Source organism: Perna viridis, chromosome 1 (assembly GCF_037379345.1).
Source record: "Perna viridis isolate PV_CMFRI_1.1 ecotype Kerala chromosome 1, ASM3737934v1, whole genome shotgun sequence".
Lineage (NCBI taxonomy): Eukaryota > Metazoa > Mollusca > Bivalvia > Mytilida > Mytilidae > Perna > Perna viridis.
The window spans coordinates 25,865,254-25,890,722 of record NC_142445.1 but is presented as its reverse complement, the minus strand read 5'-3'; the positions used below and the strand labels follow the sequence as shown (position 1 = coordinate 25,890,722).

Here is a 25,469-nt window from a genome sequence, read left to right as displayed (position 1 = left end):
TATATATATAAGCATGTAAACAGGAATAAAATATTTCTAATCTGATAGAATTTTTGAAAAATTCTACTTTAGGGCTATGGGAAATTCCAAGCTGTAGGAGGAGATGGTGTTGGTAATGGTGGAGCTGGATCTGGAGGGAGAATTTCTATGGATTTCCATGACAACAAAACCTATACAGGATCATGGGATACATATGGTGGTCTAGGATATAACAATGGCAGTCCTGGAACTTCATTCTTCTTTCATAAAGGTATACAATAAGAAATATGTGTCATAACTGCACAGTTCTTAAGGCTTTTTGAAACTAATTCACAAGGCCTGGCACTGCTGTTTGTAAGAACCTAAGAATGAGCTTGGTTTCTAATACTCAGTACAGCTTTTTTCAATAATTCTACCTCCTGTTGGTCTGTTATACAATTTTTAAAGAATTTTGTGGTAGAGGACAAATAATGGAACAATGTGTTTCAATTGAAGCAAACTGTGTGATGGAAAACACCCCACGTGTTAAGGCCTCATCAGTTTTCAAACATTTTTAAATTTGGTTATCCTTCAACATTAACAAAATAATCTATGCTCAAAAAGGTAAATTATACATAAAGCTCTGTCAACTAAATTGGATTTGACTTATATCTTGGGCCTGATCCCGTATAACATTTCTCACACAGAATGGGGTGTTATACAATTTGACCATGTCTAAAACATTTAATTTTCAGTTCACTCCCATACAACACTGTTGTTAAACAACTACAACAGAGGACCAGCAGGTGATACCAACACTATTGAGGACTATCATAACCTAGAAACAGATCAGCTGAAGGCATGGTTCTTACCTGAACATGGGAAGCATACATTTGCAGGTAATAGTGTTCCCCATTCTTCAAGCTTTCTAGAAAACATGGGAAGCATACATTTGCAGGTAATAATGTTCCTTATTCTCCAAGCTTACTAGATGAACAATCAAGGGAACAGATTCTAGTGGAAATCAAAATAATGTAATCAAGGGACACAGACCAGACATGGAAAACAGACACACGTAACAAAGAATATAAAATAACCAAAATAATACATAGAAAGCAACAAAAGTAAACAAACAACACAGACTCCACCAAAAATGGAGTATGGACCAGGTGCACCGGTAGGGTTAGTGTCCTCTGCTTTCCTAGAAAACATAGGAAATATACATTAATTTAACTTAATATTTTCTTTAAACACATATATATTTTGCCAATTTGTAGAATATCACTTCCTTAATGTACTAAAATTGTGTGCCTTAAATAATTGTCTTGGTTAAAGAACTTTTTATCCTGTCATTTTGTTGCTAAGTATTAGTATTGGATTTAAAATATAAGATCAACTTTCTAAATGAAAGCTTATTTTGTGTCTTTCATGTATGACCTATACTTTTACTTTTATATTTTTCAGGGACTAATTCTAGTTACTACTTTGATGAGCTACAAATTTACGGAAGAGCCCAGTTAGCAGTCCTTACCAATCCTGTAGAAAGTAATGCCACTATATACTTTGAGAATATGATCGGAGACAGGACTGGTGCCATACATGTAGGGAAAGGAACAGTTATGGATCTGGAAAGACAAAAGATAGACTTACCCTTCAGTGTACATGTGTATGACGGAGGCTATCTGGGTCTTGCTCCAGACACGTTCATACATGGTGTTGACATATTCCTCAACGGGACACTTGCAAACGTTGAGAACTTGACACTACACCATGAAGGCAAACTTTGGATGAACATTGATGGTAGAACCAAAGGTCTTGATGCTAGTACGTATGAGTTTCAGTTTGTCCATGTTAAGAACACAGGATACATCCACATGATTAGTGACCCAGTCAAAGAACCCAGTATATCATTCACAACAATCGCCTTAAACATTGACGGAGGTGGGTTGGTCAGAGGGACATATGTTGTTTATAATTCTCTTAACATTACTATTGATGCTGGAGGAGTTTTGTCAGCTGATGGATTAGGTTATGAGTTGGCTGACGGGGAGACGACAGACAGTAATGGGAATGTCAGGAAAGGTCTACATGGTGTGATTAACCCTGGATTGGGTTATACTAGTTCCCATGGTGCATCAGGAGCTGGGCATGGAGGTAGTGGTGGAAGAGGCCATTGTAAGTCTAAATTTAAGAACAAGGACTTGATAGAACAATATTACTGTTTATGGATTAACTTCCAATTATCAATTTCAAGACAGTTTTTAAGTTTCCACCAAAGGTATTCTGGTTTTCATGCATAATCATTTATTAACAATATTTTGCCACTTACTTTCTGTAATGCATGTATTTTTTTTATATTTTAATACATATATTTGAGTATTTACTATAAGTACTTCTTCCTAGTTGTGTTTTGTTGCTTTAGGATTAATGATAAGTCTGTATTTATCTGAAAACATTTAAAACCCACATTTGCATCTTACATGGTGACCTAAAAACATTTATAACTTATTTCAGTCAATACAAAAGGTGGTGAACCATATGGAGACTTATATGAACCAACTCTATTTGGAAGCTCTGGTGGAGGCCCTAGAGGTGGCGCTGGTGGTGGACGCATCTGGTTAAATGTTACCAACACAATAATGATTGATGGTCTACTCACAGCTAGTGGATTAAGTGGAGAAACACAGATTAACTATCAGTCTCTTCAGACCACAGGGTGGGTCACTGACTTACCATCTGGTGGTGGCAGTGGTGGGAGCATATGGCTCCATTGTTACAGAATTACTGGGTATGGTACCATTCTAGCCCGTGCCGGAAACGGGTCTTTAGGAACATATCGTTACACTTCTGTTTCTAATGGCCACACCATTTACCATCCCGAGACATATGGTGGAGGCGGTGGAGCGGGAGGCAGAATAGCTATGTACTTCCAGAAAAATGACACCTTTAGTGAATTTAGGTACCTAGCAAATGGTGGCTTGCCTGGAAAGGAGAACACAGATGCTGAAGTAGGTGGTCCAGGAACAATATATCTCTACCACATGATTGAAGATCACAGAACATTGATAATTGATAACAATGGAGCACCTAATCCACTTGAAAAGTATGTAAACTGGAATGATCTCACACAAGATGGAGGTCGAGCCTGGATCCTGCCCCAATCTGGTATCCATGATTTTGCTGCAGGACAATACATTTTTAAATTTGAGGAGATTCAAATTTATGGCAATGGTCATCTTGCTGTACTAAATCCTACTGAAATTTCAGTTATTGATGCCCAAGTCTCTGGAGCTGTTGATAACTTCAATGTTACAGTCCATTTCAAATATATGATTGGAGACAGATCTGGCACTGTTCATGTGGCTGATAAACAAGTTATAGACTTGAATAGAGAAGAAATAGACCTACCATTTAACTGTTATGTGTATTTTGATGGGTTTCTAGGGCTTGCTCCAATGACCTATGTACATGGTGTAGAAATTCATCTAGCTGGTGTCTTGGCCAATATTGTTAATGTCACCCTTCATCATGGTGGATATTTATGGCTTAAGAATGGTGGAAGAACTCTGGGTAATCCCCACAGTAGCTATACATTTGATTATGTTCTTGTCCAGGATGAAGGAAAGATTGACTGCACTACAGATGCTGTGACTGATATTGGAATTACCTTCTTTCTGAAACAAGTTACAGTTGAAGGTGGAGGAATAATTCATGGAACTCATATGACATTCAATGTGGCTAATGTGACTGTGGATTCTGGAGGTAACATTACAACTGAAGGAAAGGGTTATGGGCCTACTCATAGCAATGATACACATTTCAGTATCTCAGCCCATGGGCATGTAAACCCTGGCAAGGCACAATCAAGTTATGGTGGGGCTGGTCATGGTGGCAGCGGCGGTGAAGGGGCAAATCAGGCTAGAGCTGGATTTGCTTATGGAAATATATTTGAACCTATAAAACATGGAAGTTCACCTAGCCATTCATCAGGTGGTGCAGGTGGTGGAACAATATGGATGAATGTAACAGACACAATTTACATTGATGGTGAAGTTAGTTCTCGTGGTGGAGATGGATATGCTGGTGGCAGCGGTGGGAGTGTCTGGATGTACTGTGAACTTATTAAAGGCTATGGGAAAATCACAGCCCATGGTGGAGATGCAACAAATGGGGGTGGTGGTGCTGGTGGAAGAGTGGCTGTTTATTTTAACAGAAATGAGACCATGAATTCATTCAGATTTCAAGCCATTGGTGGTAAAGGTGGTAGTTCTGGTGAAAATGGTGGAGCTGGGACTGTCTTTGTCTACCACATGATTGAAAATCACAAGACTCTGATAATAGACAATGGAGGTCATGAGCCATGGGACAAAGAAAATGTGATCACTGATTATTCTGACTTGTCCTCTGACAGTTGTAGGACATGGATTTTACCTGAGTCTGGTGACCATTTCTTTGCTGGAGGTGGATACAAATATCATTTCCAAGAGTTTCAAATGTATGGTGCTGCTCATTTAGCTTTCCTACCAGAACCCTTAAACCATGAAGTAGATGTGTATTTTCTTTATATGATTGGTGATAGGTCAGGCACTGTTCATTTAGGAAACAAACAAGTGATGGACTTAAACAGGGAAGAAATTGATTTGCCCTTTAGTGTGAGAGCCTATGCAGGGTCATACCTAGGTCTGGCACCAATGACAATTGTCCATGGTGTCACAATCTGGATGCATGGAGAACTTGCAAATATTGAGAATATAACACTACATCACAATGGACTTTTGTCATTAGAAAGTGGAGGCTTTACAAAAGATTTGGAACCAGATCATTATGAATTCAACTGGGTTAGAATCCAAGAGAATGCTACAATCAGAGCCCTGACTGATCCTGTTTCTGAACCTGGTATTGATCTCCTTGTCCATTTCAGCATGTTTGTTGAAGGTGGTGGTACCTTTGTAGCTACCAATGCTAGCATTGAAGCTATAAATATTACAATTGATGATGGAGGAGCATTACACTCTGACAGTTTAGGGTACAGACCATCTGACACTAAACAAGGTGAAGTTAACTTTGGCAAAGGTGCAACACATTCCTTAGGCTCGTCTGGAGCTGGTCATGGTGGAACCAGTGGTAGAGGGACAGGAACAACTCTAACTGGACAACCCTATGGACATCTTTACCAACCTTTTGTCCATGGAAGTGCTGGAGGAGGAGATGGAGGGCAAGGAGGTGGTATGCTATGGCTTAATGCCACCAACATGATTGAGATAGACGGCCGTTTAAGTGCAAGTGGTGGGAATGCAACAGGAACAGCTGGTGGTGGTGGCTCTGGAGGTAGTGTCTGGGTCTACTGTAGAGTTTTCAGAGGATTAGGTGTTATTGCAGCCAATGGTGGAGACCAATACCTAGGCTCAGGTTCAAGTGGGGGAGGAGGTGCTGGTGGTAGGATAGCTGTCTATCTATGGATCAACAATACTTACCTGGGTGATTATGAGTCACATGGAGGTAAAACATTTACAGGCTCTGCACTTAAGGCCCAGCCTGGAGGTCCAGGTACTGTTCTATTATACCATGAGGAACATGACCATGAAACTTTATACATTAACAATGATGGACTCTGGAGTGATGTTGGAATGATAAAGGATTATACTGACCTCAGTGAAGATAGCTTTAAAGCTTGGATTCTGCCTAATGCTGGAAAACATTGGCTTGCCCATGGTAATCATGACTTCCAGTTTGAAGAGCTGCAGATATATGGCAATGCACATCTTGCCCTCTTGCCTGAACCATTTAATGCTGGTATAAAGTTACATTTCCAGCACATGATTGGAGATAGAACAGGCTATGTACATATTGGAAACTACCAAAGTATGGACCTGAGAAGGAAGTTTATAGACACCCCATTCAACACTTATGTTTATAATGGAGGATATTTGGGTCTTGCTCCTGATACCAACTTAGAGAGAGTGTTTGTCAGACTTGAAGGCACCATGGACCATGTGATCAACATGACATTAATTGATGGTGGATCATTACGCCTGCATTTAACAGGATCGACAAACAGAAGAGATAGACTGAATTATCACATCAATGGTACCACTGTTATCAAGGCAAGATCCTATATTAACTGCTCCAATCCTAGGGCTCATGATGACCAGTATCAGCTTGTGTTTAACTACCTCCGTGTTGAAGGAGGAGGTGCCATCAATGGTTCTTTCATGAGAATTGAAGCTACAGACATGTGGGTAGATGATGGTGGAATTGTCAGTGTAAACAATGGTGGACATTCCCCAGATCAAGGTCCAGGTATGTTATGGTATTCTGATTTTCAGCTGAACCAGTTGTTTATTGTTTAATTTTTAAAAGGTCAAAATGCAACTCCTGTTTATGACTCAATTACTTCTTTGAAGTGATGAATAAAAATATCTTAGCTGAATTTCAAATACAACATACTAAATTTCAGTCAATACACATATTTCTCAAATTGTGATGGTAGGCTCATTTTTAGATTATTTTGTATTGATACATGTCATCCACTTGTATCTGAAATAAAAGACTTCATTCCATTTTTTATTACAAAGTTGTCGACCCCTCAGAATGAAAAATCATGTCAAGATTTAGGTCATACCAAAAACATATATACACATCATTAAATTATTTAAATATTCATTTGAGTTGGCACCTATGTTTTTAGGAGTTGGACAGTGGCACAGGTATGGAGCTAGTGGTGCTTCCCATGGTGGGACAGGAGGACAGGGTGCTTGTAGTAACCACCTATCGTGTAAACTGTCCCGTAGTAAAGCTTATGGTGACCTATATCAACCTATGGAGTATGGGAGTGGTGGTTCCGGTGCAAGAGGAGGATCTGGTATTTACTTTCTTTTTTTTACAGACTTAAGAAGGTAGACCTAGGATAAGGGACACAACTCTTACAAATCATTGGAACATTTGTATTCAGCATGTTCATCAATTTTATGTAAGCATCAAAGTAACTGATTTCATTCTGTTTCAAATGTAAGCTTGACTGGCTTTGGTGAAATTGAATATGATACAAACATATGACTGATTTCAACAGTTAATGTCCCTTACCCTAAGTTTACCTCCTTAATATAAGACAAAAGAATCATGTAGCTGGTTCCCTCTGAAGTTTCCCTCAGGATAGCTGCTGGCATCAATTAGCAGTTTTATCTGGTAAAGCAAATGATTAGAGGCCTTTAGAATTTTGTTTTTTTTTTATATTTCTCTTTATGATAGACTATAAGAGTTACAGTGATAGAGAAATGAGATATTTGGGAGTTAACCTAATTATTGCCTCTTGGTTTTCTCTTGATTGAAATTAGTAAAATGCAGTGGTTATGTTTGTCATCAATTTTATCTATAGCTCGGGCTTGTTTTCAATTTAATATATGTTAGACTTTGCATTTAGTGTGTTTTATGACAAGTTTTTTCGGTTAACAGGTGGAGGAAAACTAGAGATAGAAGTTGCCCATACTTTGACAGTTGATGGATATGTGATGTCAAATAGCGATGATGTCGTCAGTGTCTCTTCATGGCATGGGGCTAGTGGTGGCAGCGGTGGGAGTATAATAATCAACACCGTCAACTTCACAGGTAAATGGTCTTTATGTACATTACATATCTATTAAAGGCTTGGAAAATTAATTCTGTGAAAGTATAATTGTTTGTGGAGTACCAATTTTCTTGTTTTTTTTGTTTGTTTTTTTTGAGTGGGGATGTTTGCAAACCATGAAATTAAGTTCCTAAGAAAAAGGAATTTCCTATTAATTTGTATGATAGAGATTTCAAGGATCGATGAACTGATGTCTTTTTCCTAAATGACGAAAAACCTGGAAATAAAAATGCGCTCAAAGTAATAGGACAAAAGCAATAAAATGGAACATCTGACTTCTGGTCGCAAATGAAAAAAGGAATAGCCATTTATGGATAAATGTAAAGCGATAAAGTAGTCTTACAAAAAGATTTGGCAGACTTTTAATCATACAATTTCATACCTAGCTGACATTGGAAATAAGCATAACTTTAAATTACTGGTAAATTGCATAGAAGGTTTTTTTTTATTGATAGACATTCATTTACTCTGTAGGTAGTCACACTGGACATATTCAGTCCTTAGGAGGTGTAGCTGATCTATCAACAGGAGGGGGTGGATCAGGAGGTAGAATTGCCCTTTACCAGAACTCTCACCATACTATACCTCCTTACCGAGGTTTCTTTGATACCTTTGGTGGACGAGGCAATGACAACACAGGTGCTGAGGCTGGGGCTTCTGGTGCTGCTTATATAAAGAATACAGGAACAGGATATTCCAAGTTGTTGGTGGACAACCATGGCCAGATGCCGAGGGATGAACATTCTGCTCTCTTAAATGAAGGATACAGGCTGGACTTTAGTATTCCTGAAGCTAGCTTCTCCACATCTAAATCTTATACTGCCACCAAGGGTCATACTGTATCATCCTCTTCCAACACCTATACCTACACACATTGGTGCCTCAGTGGTAACTTTTACTTGATGTACCTATTTGACCAGACCTTAGACAATGAGGTTGGGCAGTACTATGTGGCCAGTTCTAGTACAACAACTATAACTTTACAATTAGATGGATCAGCTTTTGTGACCAAACTGAAAGTGTACCCAACTAAAATATTTCCTTCCAAATTCAAGGTATATTTAAGTCTAGTATTTAAAGTTTTTCCTACTTTATTTATTTTACTGATATTTTTGCTAGGTTGAAAAATTTTGTCTTCACTATGTAAACCTTTTCACGAGTGGTTACTGGTTCTGCTGAAATCCACAAATTTATAAATCCAAGAACTAATTTCATCAAGCCATTAAAACTGATATGTATGATTAATGTACCTTCAGAAATTATTGCAAAAATACGATTTACTTGAAGATGCAAAGGTTGACATCCCATTGCAGAATTTTTAACATAGCTAGTTTTGGATTTTTCTCAAAAATCACTAAAGTCAAAATAATATTTTTGACTTACATACTTGCAATAGTTACAGCTAGTTGAAATAGACCAGTTCCAATTTCATTACAGATTTAGGTAGGATAGTGAGTAATTTAAATAGCTCTTCTGCCCTACATTATACTAATGTGTCCTACTTAACTACCAAAGAACACTTTTGTGATCTTTTGGACACTGACTTTTAAGTTTGAATAGCTGTCAGTTGTGATAGTGGAAGGCAAATTTAATGGTTAAGGTCATCATAATTGACAGCTATTCAGAATTAAAAGACTGTGTCTAAAAGATCACACAGGTGTTCTGTGGTAGGTAAGTATCTATTTGAATTACTCACAAGCCACGCTAGATTTGCATTGAAATTGGAACTGGTCTATTTCAACTAGCTGTAATGCATGCAATAATATTTGAATTTTCAATAGATCATCTTTTTAACCTGAGTATGATTGAGTTTAAAGACTCTTTTCTTTTCAGGTGACTGGTTACAATGGGGCAGATTCCTTTGTAGTGACAACAACCTATGTTGAACCTAGAAGCCCCATTATCCCAGGATCTTACCTAGAGATCCCAGTCATGCAGACTGCCACAAAGTTTGAGTTTGTAGTAGTGTCTACATTATCTTCCTCATGTTACGGTAGAGCTTCATTGACAGAAATTGAAGTGTTTGCTGATGCTCAAAATATCTATGACAGGTATTACATTGGAACTTTTCTAAACCAAACTGTATAATTTGTTCTGTTTAGACGTGTTTGGTTTCCCCAGGTACAAAATATGCTACATGTGCTTGGTTTTCCCAGGTATAAAATACATTTGAAACTGATATAAAGGGATTCTATAAAGTGTTTGAAAAAAATGTATGATGCCTTTCTCTCCCTCTCACGACAGTTTCCAGATATTATCTTTAAAAGATATTGAAGGATCTTTTTTCAAACTTTGTATAATTATTGAGTAATATAAAAAAAACGATCAAGATCGAATTTCAGTTTGATCAGATAATTTACACAAGAGGTTTGGCCATTTTTTTTTTAAAAAGTTGTTTTTTACCATCAAAATGTTTTGCAACATGGCAGGGTATCATTTAATGTTCCATTATCCCTATAATGTATATTTTAAGAAATAATTTATTTTTCTCTAAATATATGAACTTTCCTCATAACATATACTGTGAAAGTACTATTGTTCATTGGGTACCAATTTTCGTGGTTTTCATGGGTAGGCCAAACCATGAAATTTGGTTCCAAACAAAAAGAAGATTTCCATGGATGTGTATACTAAAAACCTCAAAACCATGAATTCAAAAATACACGAACATGCGTTTCTTCCCTAATCCACGAAAATTACTATCCACAAATAAAAGTACTTTCATAGTAATTTAAATTTTAAGAAAAAAATGTAATTTATCCTTTGAGAAAAACCTGCATGTATTCTATGTATTTAACAGGTACAAGTATACAGACATTGATGGAGCTACCACATGGATCTATGCCTCAAAGAATAATGAGATGTTTGATTTCAACGAGTTGACAGTACAAGGAGGAGGTCATCTGGCCTTTAATTCATCTGTCAGTCTGACCTCACCTCTCAATGTCAATGTAGGAGTGTTTTATGGAGACAGAACTGGTATATATAGTTATTCCTCCCCAATGAAAACTACTGAAAGTACAAAATTTAGTCATGAATATTTTTCTATGATATGAAGCTACAGTCAAATCTGTCTTAGGTGACTTCTAAGGGAAAGCAAAACCATAGTCACATTAATTAGGTGGTTCTTATACTACATAGGGATATTATACATCAGGTAATTTTCATAGTGCCAAATTTCGTGATTTCTTCTATGAATTCCCCTGTGCAGGTCCGGGTGTCAAAAGAATAGGCCTGCAGCAGTGCTAAGCTTGTCGTAAAAGGCGACTAAATAGTGCTCAGAAACCTAACCGGGAGCTAGGCGCTCTGCCCATAGAGCAACTGTGATGTGTGCCCCAGGTGGTGGAATAGGGTACCCTTGGCATGTTACGTGCTTGGGTTGTCAGGCTATAATACGCAAAACCTGACCGCAAACCATAGTGGTGCACCGTGTTGGGAAAGTTGCCACGTTCCTCGCATGTTAAAAAACCCTGCTGTGGTATTCGATAGGAGCAGGAACCTTTGAGCTCCGCCACAGGAGGCTAAATTGCTCGACCCTACCAATCCCTCCCTTTTGACTTTTGGCAATCAAAATTTGTCGACCCTATCATCCTTGTGTCCCATCCCATTTTTCATTTCATGTTCATTTTATCATCCATTTCATGTTTATCGTCTGAATATAGCTGAAATATTGCTGCTCGGACATTAAACCCCAACAGTCAATCATTCAATCATCTATGAATTGGGGTGAGGAATTTCGCCAGTCTTTATTTTTCATATTTTCAGATTTAATAGAGTGGGAGTTGTATTTAAAATATCTGGAATTAAATTTGGCAAGCTTTTATTTTCACCATTTCTTAAACCTCATGAAAATTTCCCATACACAGTATTCTAATGATAGTTTAAAAGACTGCTGAATACAAGTGGTCCCTAAGACAGGTTTAACTGTAATTCAAGTGTAGGAAACAATATTTTTTTTTGTCTTGTTCTCTTTCAGGTTATATACACATTGGATACAATCAGGAACTTTTGATCAATGACACAAATTCAGACATACCATTTAACACCCATGTATATGAAAATGGAAAAGCAACTTATCCTCCAAGGCCATTCTTCTACCAGACTCATTTGCATACATCAGGGGAGGTAAGTCTGTTTTTTTTTTAAGAGTTACAAACATTTATAGAAATTTTCCATTTTATAACTATGAGGATATATCAAAAACATGTCCTTTTCACATGCATACTTTTGGCAGATTTGATCCATCTATATTCATCAGGGGAGGTAAGTGTACATAAATTGATTTAGACATAGGTTCTTTAGGTATGAATCAATATGACATAGAAACATATTTCCAGATCATGTTTCTACTCTAGATTGATAGACTTCACAAAAATATGGATAGGTTTTACTTAGCTGTTAGAAGAAAGGTTCAATTATTCAAGACATTAAGACAATTTTATTAAAAAGCTAAGAAATCACCATAATATTACCCAGTACTCTTCTTATTAATTTTCATGTTACAACCATTCTGCCAATAGATCCAAGGAATAGAAGACCTGTATGTATTTGATGGAGGTAGTGTTACAGTGGACACTAATGGTAGTATTGGTATGACAACACCAGCCAGGGTCTCACTCAAGTCACTCCATGTACAGGACAAGGGTACCTTTCAAATGGACTCCTACACCAAAGATGATATGTTTTTAATGGACTCTACCAATGTTACTGTAAGTTTAATGGTATTCATTAATATCCAAAGCACGATGTTTGAAAAAAAAAAATTGCTCCATGGAACAACATTGCTACTTTATAAATAGGAAAACCACTCTGGTTTGATGAAAATAAATTTGAAAAAAAAAAGTAGAAATAGTACATAACTTTAATTTTGCCAATAAATTAGTGATTTATTATGAATTGTTCCATTCATACAACAGCTATCCTTCAATTAAACTAAAGTCTGACATGTCTTTTTATGCTGATCTTGTATCTATTTTTAGATTTATGGAGGTGGACATTTCAAGATTAACACTGGACTAAACATGACTACACACCATTTAATGGCCATCTATTCAGGAGGGCTAATAGATCTGGATGGACAGGGATTCTCTCAGCCTGAAGATGTAGACTCAGGATATGGCATTGGTATAAGTAGTCTGTAATACTGTGTACAGTTTTTATCTTCTTGCCAACTAAGTTGCAAAAGGATGAATTTAGTAACGCCACCTTTCTATGTGTCTGTCCATCTGTTTGTATCACCTCTGTTAACACTCTAACATCGACATCTTTCTATGATTATTAAACAAACTTACATAATTAGTCCAAATGAAAACCTTGGAATCTACTGGTGTTCAAGGTCAAAGGTCAAAGTGAGAATGTCAGATATTTGCACTGCCCTTGTCAGTTTAATAAAATACTACAGTAAAAATATGAGAATATGATTCTTTAACAATGGAGTTTTCAATTTATCAAATAGACAGAAGAATGCACTGTTATTGTATGATGTGCATCTCTATGGAGATGAAGATCATGTTACTACCACTTATCCTGTCATGCGTGAAACTGATATTATCAGTACCATAGCCCATCTAAATTTTCTGTAAGGCTTCATCATTACATTACAAATTTCTTCATAGACTGTCGGATATTTTGATATACTAAGGCTATAGGTCAACTGCTTGTTTCAGTAACTGTGCCTTGATATATACATATTTATCAGGCTACATATGCTTGTGTACATTTGTTTACCTAATCGGGGCAAACAGTAAAAATATTTATTGTTTTTGTGTTATAGGTTCTTTGACAGGAGGTAGTGGTGGGGGCCATGGTGGCAGCGGTGGTAGGGGAGATGGTGTTTACACTGTTGGTCAGGGATATGACTCCATCTATACTCCAGTTCACTATGGCAGTCCTGGAGGTTTTGGTAAATACAGAGGTGAGTTATTTTATTTTGGAGAAAAAATGTTAATGAATAGGAGTAATTGTTTTGGTTACTGATCTGAATTTTAAAAAATAGGTAAGAAGAGATATTTTTATATTATTTTACAAAACGAAAATGATAGAAACTACCACCAGAGGGGACTCTTTAGACTTAAACTTGAAAGCAAGATTGGTTTTGCATATGCTGTCCTTTTCGTAAATATGCTCCATAATTGCTAAACAGATTATATCAGACTGCAAATACATGTATATTAAATCAGAGTGTAGCAATGATAAATTCTTGTCAAAATTCATATTTCATAATATAATTTGTATATTTTAGACTCCCTTTACTTTGGTGACAATACTCATCGTAATACACTTGTTCGAGGCCATATCGGTGGTATAGGTGGTGGTAGGATCTATCTGACAGGAAGACATGTTGATATTGATGGGGAGATAACTGCTGATGGTTTACCGCCTGAAAATCATCTTGGGCAAGATGCAGGTTTGTGTTGTTGAATGATATTGGGCAAAGTTATTTATTAAATATCAATCTCTACTCAATGAGTGGGTGGTAAATATATACTGGAATCCCCTTGCCTATCTGTCCAAACTTCATGGCAGTTATCTTGGCTTCCAATGGACAGACTGACAGATTCATAGATTGGTCATGCAAAGAGATTTTGGTTTCTGTTCGATACCGTAAATCGGGATATTTTGGCATTGGGTTATTTTGGTGGTTTTCTGTTAAAAAAGTGCAAGTTTAATTTTGGCATGTTTAATTTTGGTGCATTCAGAATGACAAGTGTTTTAATTTTGCGGTTGAATCTAACTATCTTTTATTATTCTAAAACAAATCTAACATTACCAGTGTCACATCTATTACCAGGTAAAACAAAGGGTCAATTTAACATACCAATACACTGATATATATATATATTGGCTGCCTAAATTTTCAAAAAAAAAAATTTTGTGTGTTCAACTTAGGCACTTTTAAGAGAGGGACCAAATAAACAAAAATAAAAGTACAGCCAAAATTTCCCAATTTACGGTATCAACTTCCTATCCAGGTAGCGGTATACCTAGCTTGACTACAGGTGCAACCTAATGTTTTACCAAAGATAAATCAAAATATGAATAAGCCCGCGAAGACCCAAATATAAAATGTAATCAATCTAAAGTGAATACAGATCATTGTGTGTCTCCCCATGGTTTCGGGAAAATTCTTGAATTCAAAGACCTGTTATGTTCATAGTTCTGTTATATGTGCTAGTTATATCTTTGAAAAATCTGATTTTGATCTACAATTGAAATTTCTTCCTTTTTAATTGCTTGAACCATATTTTACCAATTTTCTTTGCAATTTAACCTGTGTGCAGGTGGAGGATCAGGTGGTAGTGTATGGATCCATTGTGAGAAGATTGTTGGACATGGTCTTATCACAGCCAATGGAGCTAATGGGAATGGTATTGGAGGAGGTGGAGCTGGAGGGAGAATATCTATCCAAGCAAGCAATACCAATAAACTTAATATCACCCTCAAGGCTCATGGAGGTGGGTTGAATGGAAAGTACTTTATGGGAAAGTTCATTCTAACAGGACTATTGAAGTGAAGTTTAAATTCTCCTTATATTTAAAAAAGAAATAAACATAAGGAGATCCTAAGTTTATCTATGCAGGATATTAACTTTATTTAAGTAACAATTTAGGAATTCACTCATGCTGATAAAAGACTTTTTAAAGTTTGGTAGGTTTTTTTTATGAAATAAGAAAGACATATTACATTAACCTTTACTGGTATGTCAAAACTGTTGTCCTTTTAGGGAAATGAATTTAACTAATCATGTGTTATATATATATATAGGTATTAGCAACTTTGAATCTGGAGGAGCAGGCACTGCTTACATTGAATTGTACAATGATACATCCAAACTCCCAATAAACAAGAAATTAACAGTGGACAATAATGGCCATGATTATCCAAAAGCAGCCAATGTTGCTCATGGTGATCGCCATAACTTGTTGAATGGTGTTTATGATGACATCAGTGAGTCTGGTGGAATTACTTGGCTTTACCATAATGACCCACAGTACAAGTTTGACATTGTTGACCTCAAGGGAAATGCACATGCAGCCATTCTTAGTAACACATCATCACAAGATATTGATATCAGGGTTCAAAGGCTAATGGGAGATACAACTGGAGTGTTGCACGCTGGGAGGAGACAGACTTTTGGATTTATTAATGTTGATACTTACATGCCAATCAACATTATGTGTTACAGGTATATAAACATCCTATTATACTTCATGCAATATGCAATAGCATATAAGCACAATCCTATACAAAGAATGTGTCTCTGGAGCTAAAAGCTGAAAACTCGTGCTTAGAATGATTTCTCATGCATTATAAACTGAAATTTAAATAAAAATTCCCAAGCAGAAGACCTGGTCCATACATGTACCGGTATATTCCCTGATATGTTCATCCTTTCACAAAAAAATAGTTACAGTTGGTTAGTCACTTATTGATTAAAATACCTACAGTGTTTTGGTTTCATTCAAGACATCAGCTGAGGTATTTTTCTTTTATACACTTTAAGAATGAAATATTTACACTTATTGCAATTGGAGTGATGTTTTGACCATGCATGATTTAATTTAATTTGTACCAAGCTTTCTGATTGAATGGTTCTCTATGAGCAAGCCAGGTTATTTTGTATATCCTAGCTTGGTACTATGACATTATAACATCCATTGGTCAGCACTCTGGGATTCAAATAATCCCAAACACAATAACGTTTTGATTACAAATCAGTCATTAATATTTGGACTGTTATCCTTAAGAAATTAAATCATCAGGAATGTTTGTAATTTTTGAACAGGTTATACTATTATTAATATTTCATATTACCTGTTCAAAATTAGAAACATTCCTTAAAAAAAATTTGTTTTAATGCAGTATATTGTCTATAAATATATATCTCGCACTTCCACAAAGCCCCATGACTAATTTTGCAGATATATTATTTGTTATGGAATTAGCAGTTTTGAAACAACTTGTGTTTGCTAAAGAGAATTTTACTGTAAACCGATGTATTTTCTTTCACTAATGCCTATTATAGATACAGTTTCCTAGAAATTCCAGAGAGGATTGCTATGAGAGAGGTGTGGGCAGAAATCAATGGTACCATCATAGGATTAGATGACATGTCTGTTGAGAACGAGGGCGAACTTTATATCTGGTCTTATGCCAACACGGAAGGGCTACCAGAAGGGCAACTCAGACTGACCAATATATCTGTCAGGGCTGGTGGAAAGTTTGAACCCTTGACAGCTGAGAAGGTCATGACTATTAATGTCACCAGGGTCATTGTCAATGGAAACGGTTATGTCAGGACAAATCACCTTGAACTTCATGCCATTAATGTTACCATAGATTTGTCTGGTGAGTAAATTTCCAATCAATACAGAACTGGATAGGAGTGCCTTCCTTTCCCTCATTGTTACAGGGTCTGCTCTAGCTTTCAAAATTCTGTCGCCAGAAAAATCGCCAGCTGCCAATTTTTGTCGCCAATTTTCAGAAATTAGAGCCAAAATGGGTACCAAAAATTGTTTTTCTAATTTTCTAAAATATGACAGTATTAAGTCCAGTGATGAGTTATCTTTGTCAATTCATCAAAACAAACCCTTCATTCATGACATACATGTATCCAAGATTCCCTCTTGATGCATGCATGGCAGGACGGCTACCTGCGTTGTAGTAGGTAGAGAGTTAAATAGCCAGTTAATTGACTTGTTTAAAGGATTAATTCTTTAGCTGAATCGGTTTGTCCCTGGGTTGTCACCGAGCAGTCTAGGGTTCGATCCTTGGTGGCGGAGTATAATTTTGTGAGTCAAATCATGAACTCCCGTTATAAAGCAGGCTTTTATGTCTAGCTCTAGTCTTAGCCAGATCTAAAACCATTAGTTACATTTTATATGCAAAATTATGAAGTACTTCTCCAGATATAGGTGTTTTGTTTCTATCAAGGACTTTATATTACTATGGTCATATAGTCCCTGGTTTTAAAACATGTTAACCTTGGTCTTTTGTGGTCTAATTAAGTTTATCTTAAAATACAATTTTATTTTTTTTAAAAGTGTAAACAAATGTCATCCATTTTCTTTTGTCATTTCTTGCATTTTTAAGTGTTTAAGACACTTCTTGATGGGATAATCATTGTTAATTAGATTTAATTTATTCTGTTATAAGGTAAATCTGTTTCTGAATGTATCATATGGTATAACAGAGCTGTGAAGCTTGTATGTAGCCATGTGCATGTGGCCGTGATTGTGTTTACCTTTGACCAGATTGTGAGAGTTTTGATTGGCTCAATATTACATCTGATTGACACCTCCCAGGAGGATATTGCGAGTCACGGTCACATGGTCTTATTACCTTTGATTGGCTTCAGTCGTAAATTGGTTATGGTCAATTAACTTTGACCAGGTGTCAACACAATTGTTTAATTGGAAAGAATATCCGTTGCTGACAAAATTTATGTCAGTTTTAATATACAAAACCTAGGCGCCAAGAAAAATCGCGAACTGGTTATTTTTGTCGCCAGATGAAATATAAGATTGCAAATTGTGACATTTGCGAAGCCCAGCGCGATCCCTGTGTTAATTTGTAGTCACTTGTTAGATTAATTTGTGATAAATTAAAACTGTATACTGGATAAATACGTTTTAACTCTGTTATTTACTCTTCAATTCTCAAACAAACAGCTTAACTTCATTTGTGGAGAACAAGTGAATTACCCATTTACGTAATCATTGCATACACACGATATTGTCAATAAAATCAGCTTTTGTCTTCAAATGGATTCACATGCACAGAAAGGATGTATTAATGCACACTTTTTTGGCACATTAGCTGGAATACCCAGTGATGAAACTGTTGTGTTAGTAATTTTGAATATTTTTAACAAAGGTCAACTGACTTTTTTCTTTTTCAGGGGACTTCCATGCTGATTTTACTGGTCACCCTGCAAACAGTGGTCCAGGATCAGGTGTATTGTACTCTGGTGGTGGTCACGGTGGTCGTGGAGGAAGATCTTACCTGGGCTACTCATCTGGTCTGGCCTATGACTCCATCTACAAACCCAGTCAGATGGGTAGTGGAGGAGGGGCAGAATCTAATGTAGCTTCTGGCAGAGGAGGAGGTATGGTGGTATTTCTTTATGCTGTATTTGCTATAAAAGTACTGATTTTTACTATTTATGAAACTAGATTAAATGTGCAAAAAATCTACCTGTGATTTGAATTTTCAACACTATTAAATAAATTCTCTCAGTTTTTGTGTTAGAAGGGGCCAAATATCATCTTTTTAGCTCACCTGGCCATGTGAGCTATTGTCATCACTTGGCGTCCGTCATCGTTAACAATTTTTCAAAAGTCTTCCCCTCTGATACTACATGACCAATTGGAACTAAACTAAACTAATGTTCCTTGGGGTATCCTGCAGTGAACTGATGTGGGGATTTTTGATCTGTCGTAAAACATGGCCACTGTTACTATAAATAGAACGTAGGGATCAGGCAGTAGTTTTTTGCATGTGTCTCCAAAACATTAGGTTTAGATAAATTCTGATGTGGTAAAAGTGTTCAGCATGATGAGATCTATCTGCAGTTAAATTTTTGTTTTAATCCGTTAAGCCATGTTGGAGTTATTGCCCTTTTTCAACATTTTTTGCTATTTTTAATGTTATTTCTTCCAAAAATCTCCCCTCGGACACTACATTACCAATTGAATCAAAACTTGGTATGAATGTTCCTTGGGGTATCCTGCTTAGAACTGTTGTGGGGATTATTGATTTGTTGAGAAACATGGTCGCTGTTACTAAAAATAGAACATAGGGGTCAGACAGTAGTTTTTCGCATATATCTCCTAAACTGTTAGGTTTAGCTAAATTGTAGAGTAAAAGTGTTCAGCATGATGAGATCTATCTCTGGTCAAATTATGGTTTTAATCTGTTAAGCCCTATTGGAGCTATTGCCCTTTTTCAACTTTTTTTGCTATTTTTAATGTTATTTCTTTCAAAAATCTTCTCCACTGACACTTCTTTATTAATTGAAACCAAACTTGGTATGAATGTTCTGAGGGGTGTCCTGCTTAGTACCGATGTGGGGATTTTTGATTTGTCGAAAAATATGGCCATCGTTACTAAAAATAAAACATAGGGGTCAGGCAGTAGTTTTTCGCATATATCTCCATAGCTGAAATGATCCTTATTATTAGGACTACGAAAGTCTTCAGGCATAAAAGTTGTCAGTTGACTCCTTGTAAGAGTTATTGCCCTTGAAAGGGGAAAAATGGCAGTTTTTTTTAACTGTTTTCAGCCAATATCTTGAAAACTATGATAGATAGAAAGAAACTTTCAATTGCAGAAATGATCCTTATAATAAGTCTTACCAAAGTCTTCTTGAGTCAAAATTGTTGGACAACTTCTTGTTAAATTTATTGCCCTTGAAAGACAAAATTCAACTAGATGAGCGATTCAGGCTCCTGGGAGCCTCTTGTTTTATTTTTGGTCTGATTTCAAATTTTTTTTTATTGGACTCCTTATAAAATTTCTACCTGCATTATTCAGATTTTCAGTTATAGGAATTGTAGGTAAAGGAATCTGCAAAGTACAATTTGTTTTCACTTTAATGGAATTTCAAACTTTGTACTATATTGTGTTCAAACCAGTTGTTGTGTCCATACTAAGCTGTAAGTCCCTATGTATAAGCGTGTTAAAAACTAATTTTGCGTTCACACTTGCCTCAAGTGAGCAGTTAACATGCTGAAGTCCTATCATGCTGCACTCTGCAAATCTCTTTATTTTTATTCTAATAGTATCAATCCTATTTTTATGATATTGTAAAGACATATGTCTAATGAGGTTTATTATATCATATATCAATTCTGGTTTAAGACCTAACAATGGCCTTATAATAGAATATCATAAATTCATATTCTTAATTTACATGTTGCTTACATGTAGTGGTACTATATTTCCCTTCCTTCTTTGCAGGTATCATCCATATGTACATCTCTGATGAGCTTAGAGTAGAAGGGAGACTCCACTCAAATGGTGAAGGTGGATCTGCAGGAGGAGCTGGAGCTGGGGGCAGTATCTATGTTGTTGTGAGTCACCTCGATGGAGCTGGAAGCATTGAAACAGTTGGTGGGGCAGGTAAGGGTTCAGAATTTATGAATTATACCAATTTTTCTCTGTTAATCATACATATGTATTCAATTTACAAGTTCATTTTTTCTAGTTTAGATAAATCATAAACAATTTATTTTAGATTTTTAGGTATAAAGGATCAAGATTTCAAGTTTAAGATCATAGTTTTTGATTTGGCATTTGATATCCTGTATTCTCCTTACCCTTTTGTTGGACATTTCTTTAAACAATTGATTACGAAATGTATCTATTTAATTAAAAAGGTTAATCTTATATCAGTAGTATGATTTTAGGCTTTGATAGATGGGAATATGTGACATGTTTTTTTTGCCATGTTGTTGGTCTGCATTATAAGTTCAAATAATCACTTCTTAATTGCATACTCCATTCCAAAATTGTGTCACTTCAGAGAGAACGATTTTGAGACATTCATACATATATAGAATGTTGCTGACACTTGTCCTTATTAGAAACTATTTCAAATTTGCTGATATATTTCACTGATAAGGTGTTGAACATATTAACAGTTTCCAATATTTTATGCTTCTACTCAATGCCAAGCATATTATTTTAAACTTTAGCACAGTTATTTTAATATCGTTCTTTCACATGTAGGAAGTAACAACTTTGGTGGTGGTGGAGGAGGTCGAATGGCAATATACCACAGTGGAAAGAACCATTATACTGGAGAGTACATTGTCCATGGTGGCTATGGGAGGTCAGGTTATGGTAGTTCAGGAACTGTTTACCTGGAAGACCAAACAAACGGCACTTACCTTTACAGAGAACTCATAATAGACAATTATGGTTACACTGGATCTGAACAAATTGAAGAGGTGGAACAATTGAATTTACAGAGCGCAAATGGTGCAAGTAGTAATTTCTACACCTATAACTATGTCAAGATGTCAACAGATGGTTCTACTTATCACACATATTCCACTATCTACTACTTGTCCAGTGTGACTGATGGGAGTCTAAGCTCAAGTTTTATCAGCACTTCATCTAGTTTAACCATCACATTAGAATTCCAGCATACACTGTTTGTGGACCATGTAAAGGTCTATCCTAATTGTATCAGGTTTGTTATTTTCTTTGTATGTTTATATTCCAGTACTTGGATGGTCAAAATATACTCCTTCTGCCTCTTTCATGCTTCTCCTGCTTAACCATTGGTTTGAAAGCAGGTCAAATAGCCACTCATCTTCATCTGTTTGTTTGTCATGGTTAGAGATACCTACTTTGTGTAATCTACAGCTCAATAAAGTATGAAACCAATATTATTCAAACTTTGCACAGTGTTTATATACATATTGAAGATTTGCAATTTGCACCTCCTATTATGTACATTTTTAGCACTTTGAACTTAGCATAGTTGCATCAGTTTATGTTGTGGATGGTATCTACTTTGTGTCATCATTAACTCAAAAAGTATTAATCAAATTTGATCTTATCTTTGCACAATATTTATATACATATTAAAGATGTGCACCTCTTATTATTGCCAAATTGATTAGTTTTCTCTCTACATTTTTAGCTTGTTGAATATAGCCATTTATTTCATTATTTGCTGTCATGAATATATTAGTATGTAAATTAATCCACACTGTAGTGTTTTAACCTGCTAAAGTGTATAATATGCATGTGGAAGACTCTTAAGTATGATTTTGCCTAAAACCAGGCAAGGTGATTCATCATATCTGACTGTCATTTTTGAAATGGAGACACAGGGGGTACCTATCACTTATCTGTTAATCCTTCTAATTCTAGATTTTGATCCAAATAAATATGAAGGTTTCATATTAGCAAAATATGGACTTTGTCATATATGAAATGGGGACACAGGGATACCTGTTAATTCCCCTACACCATAGAATGGAACATAATGAAACTTTCACAGAATGTTCATTACATGTTCCTTGTGCATCTCCTATTTTAGGTTTTGATCCAAATAGGTGCATGTTATCAATTGGGGAATTAGGGGTATCGATTTAGTGAGCTAAACTTAATCTGAGGGAAAGTTAAAACCCTGTCATAAGTCAAAGGTCAAGGTCACATGATTGAAAAGATTCAGGGCTGTTAGAAGTTGCCATAAATGATGTTCATATCTTTTTCTTTACATTCTTTTGATTTCTGCTTTAACCTTGGTCCCCTTGATTACTCTTATTAAGAAATGATGTTAAGGCACTTTAATTTACAGTAGTCAGTTTTTTTAGTTTATCAATATTTTATTTAGTGCCTTTATTATACATTGATACATTTTTTTTTAAATTCCATTTGAAAAAGTGCTGTTTATTTTTTCATTACAGTAGTATGAGGAGTGATTTTAGAGTGAGGACCATGAATGGTACCGGAGAAACTATTCGTACTAGTGGATTTATAGATACCATAGGCTGTGATACACAGAATAATGCTGACCACTTTGGCAAAGTTGTAATTCAGGATTATGTAGACAAGGTAAAGGGACAACATGCTGTCTCTTACTGAGACATTTTATTATACATAATTCAATGAAGTTTCAGAGCATATAATGTTTCTGAAATGTCTGTCTGTCCATCTGTTGGTCCATTTGTCAGTCCTCTTTATGTCGACACCTCAAATCTTAGTTTGTATTAAGGATATGGATATTACTAGGAAGTTTTTATCTCTCAAATTATTTGTTATACTCCCACAATAATTTTTGGGTTGGTATACGTGATGTTTGTTGCTTAACCATATTAGACTATTTGTGAAATATGTTTTAGACTGTTGGGTTTAAATTAGAATATGTTTTTAGAGTATGAGCTAACAATGCGTATGTTGTCAGATTTTCAATAGAGAAACATTATCTCAAATTGTTAATTTTAATGTAATAACTATATAGCGGGTAATTTTAGCAGGGTACTAATTTTGATGTTTTTTAGCGGTCTGTCTAATAACGCCTAAATAATTCTGCCAAATATCTACTTTGGGCTTAACTACTTAGTGCGTGACTTATCATCTAGGAGAATTAGAAACACCAAAATTTTTTGTATATCTCTTTATGTCAAAATCACCAAATTTTCGCAAATTTGACAGTTCTAACATTGTTTGGAATTTTTCAGATCCTTCTATGCTTATGTTATCTTCCCTGTATCAATTTGATCTGACAGAGCAGTGTAGCAAATAGAGTCGACACATTCTGAGACCTTTATATATGAAATGATTTATTTCCGCTTTTTAGTGGAATTCTGCTATTTCAAATCTATATTTTACTGTTACGATTCTTTTTTTACTGTATATTTACTTCCAATTTTGCCAATATCCGCCTTTTTTGTAGACCTTGTAAAATCATGTTTGTTATCTTGACCCTTTTAAGCTTTGACAATATACCTGTATTCCAAAACTTTTTTTCATTTTAGATTTTCATTGACCTAAAGGCAACTTCTACATATTCATCACTTGCCGAGTTAGAAGTATTTTTAAGTGAAAATCCTGCCTCAAATCAGCAGGATGTGTACTCCAATGCTCCAGGAGCTGGTTATATTATCCATAGTGAGGACCAGAAACTAGTCTATGAGTTTGAGAAGGTATTTTCAAAGCCATAAATAAAACCGTGTGCTCCTCAATTTGTGATAAGTATTAAGTGTAAGTGTTTGTAAGAATCAGGGAAATCAGAAACATGTATGTCAAAATCCTACCGATCTGACAATGTAATATCATTCAAGGATACTTTCTCTATTTGAATAGACCATTCTTTAATCTCTGCATCACTGGCTTTGCTCAGAAATTTTTCAATAGAATGTTAGAAAAATGAGGTTTTTGACAACTATGTGTCCTTGAAATGTTCATTTTCAGTGCATTTCAATGACATTGTAACTCAATGGTCCAGCATGATATGGAAAATATTGTCTTTTTTCCTTGATTCTGATAATGCAAATAGTCAAATTACACTATCAAAATGATGGCTTTTTTCATACCATGTTTCACCCACTGCCTGATTCTTACAGAGATTGGAATTCTTTGTGAGCTTATTTCGTGAGTTTCATTCATGTTTGCATTTTTGTTTAATACATTTGTTCTCCTTGTTAGTTAAATACAATGCAATACTCAAGCTAAGAATCATGCAAAATGTGGCTCATGGTTAAAAAGCCTACATATTTTTATTTTTGATATTTTGTTTTAAATGTTATAGTAAACAGAAATTAACATGTGGCTTTTCATATAACCTGTGTTCTTAGGAGATAAAAAATATATAGAATGTACTGTAGAATTCAAAATTAAGGGTGACAACTCTGTAAAATACCCTGAAATACAAGAGAAACAATTGGATTTTCAATGTGAATTATCTCCTAAAAGCCAACAGATTGGAATGAATAATTATACATTTCATCACATAGACCTATAAAGAAACTTAATAACTAAAACAAAAATGTGTAGCCTTTTTTGGGGTGTATCACATATTACAGAATTTGCATGATTCGTACAAAGACTGCTACTTAATTGAAAACACCCATGTAGCAATGCACATTTTAGAAAAAAAACCAATTTAACCATATTTGTTAACCTTTGGAACAGTTCACTGGGAGATTCTCCCAATTGACATTTTCTCATGTGGAAGATTTTTATGTAAAAGCAAATTTTTATGTAAAAATTTCATTATTCCATTTTTTCGAATTTTCACAGAAAGTTATTGAAATTCATACCAAAAACTTCTCACAATTCTCTTAAATATTTTTATAGGTTTTTCATTGTTTTTGTGGGAGTCAGGGATAACAGGAGATATATTAAAACTTAAGGATTGTATTTTTTG

The 25,469-nt window shown here is 35.6% G+C and overlaps 1 protein-coding gene across 2 annotated transcripts in view; it reads left to right on the top strand.

Moving 5' to 3' along the window:
* The window catches only part of LOC148627963 (uncharacterized), a 159,958-nt gene that overhangs the window by 35,627 nt on the left and 98,862 nt on the right, over window positions 1–25,469 (top strand). Inside the window, exons 25-46 of one of the 2 annotated variants that reach the window (XM_088582245.1) lie at window positions 73–250; window positions 714–857; window positions 1,423–2,133; window positions 2,473–6,258; window positions 6,647–6,820; window positions 7,411–7,563; window positions 8,057–8,637; window positions 9,416–9,633; window positions 10,383–10,561; window positions 11,559–11,707; window positions 12,103–12,291; window positions 12,562–12,706; window positions 13,356–13,496; window positions 13,824–13,988; window positions 14,863–15,036; window positions 15,347–15,767; window positions 16,608–16,930; window positions 18,483–18,689; window positions 20,543–20,704; window positions 21,314–21,779; window positions 23,008–23,155; window positions 24,079–24,246. In XM_088582245.1, the coding sequence (XP_088438371.1) occupies window positions 73–250; window positions 714–857; window positions 1,423–2,133; window positions 2,473–6,258; window positions 6,647–6,820; window positions 7,411–7,563; window positions 8,057–8,637; window positions 9,416–9,633; window positions 10,383–10,561; window positions 11,559–11,707; window positions 12,103–12,291; window positions 12,562–12,706; window positions 13,356–13,496; window positions 13,824–13,988; window positions 14,863–15,036; window positions 15,347–15,767; window positions 16,608–16,930; window positions 18,483–18,689; window positions 20,543–20,704; window positions 21,314–21,779; window positions 23,008–23,155; window positions 24,079–24,246 (8,982 nt within the window). Of the gene's footprint in view, window positions 1–72; window positions 251–713; window positions 858–898; window positions 917–1,422; window positions 2,134–2,472; window positions 6,259–6,646; window positions 6,821–7,410; window positions 7,564–8,056; window positions 8,638–9,415; window positions 9,634–10,382; window positions 10,562–11,558; window positions 11,708–12,102; window positions 12,292–12,561; window positions 12,707–13,355; window positions 13,497–13,823; window positions 13,989–14,862; window positions 15,037–15,346; window positions 15,768–16,607; window positions 16,931–18,482; window positions 18,690–20,542; window positions 20,705–21,313; window positions 21,780–23,007; window positions 23,156–24,078; window positions 24,247–25,469 lie in introns of those variants that run through there. The other variant, XM_088582253.1, reaches the window with a different exon arrangement.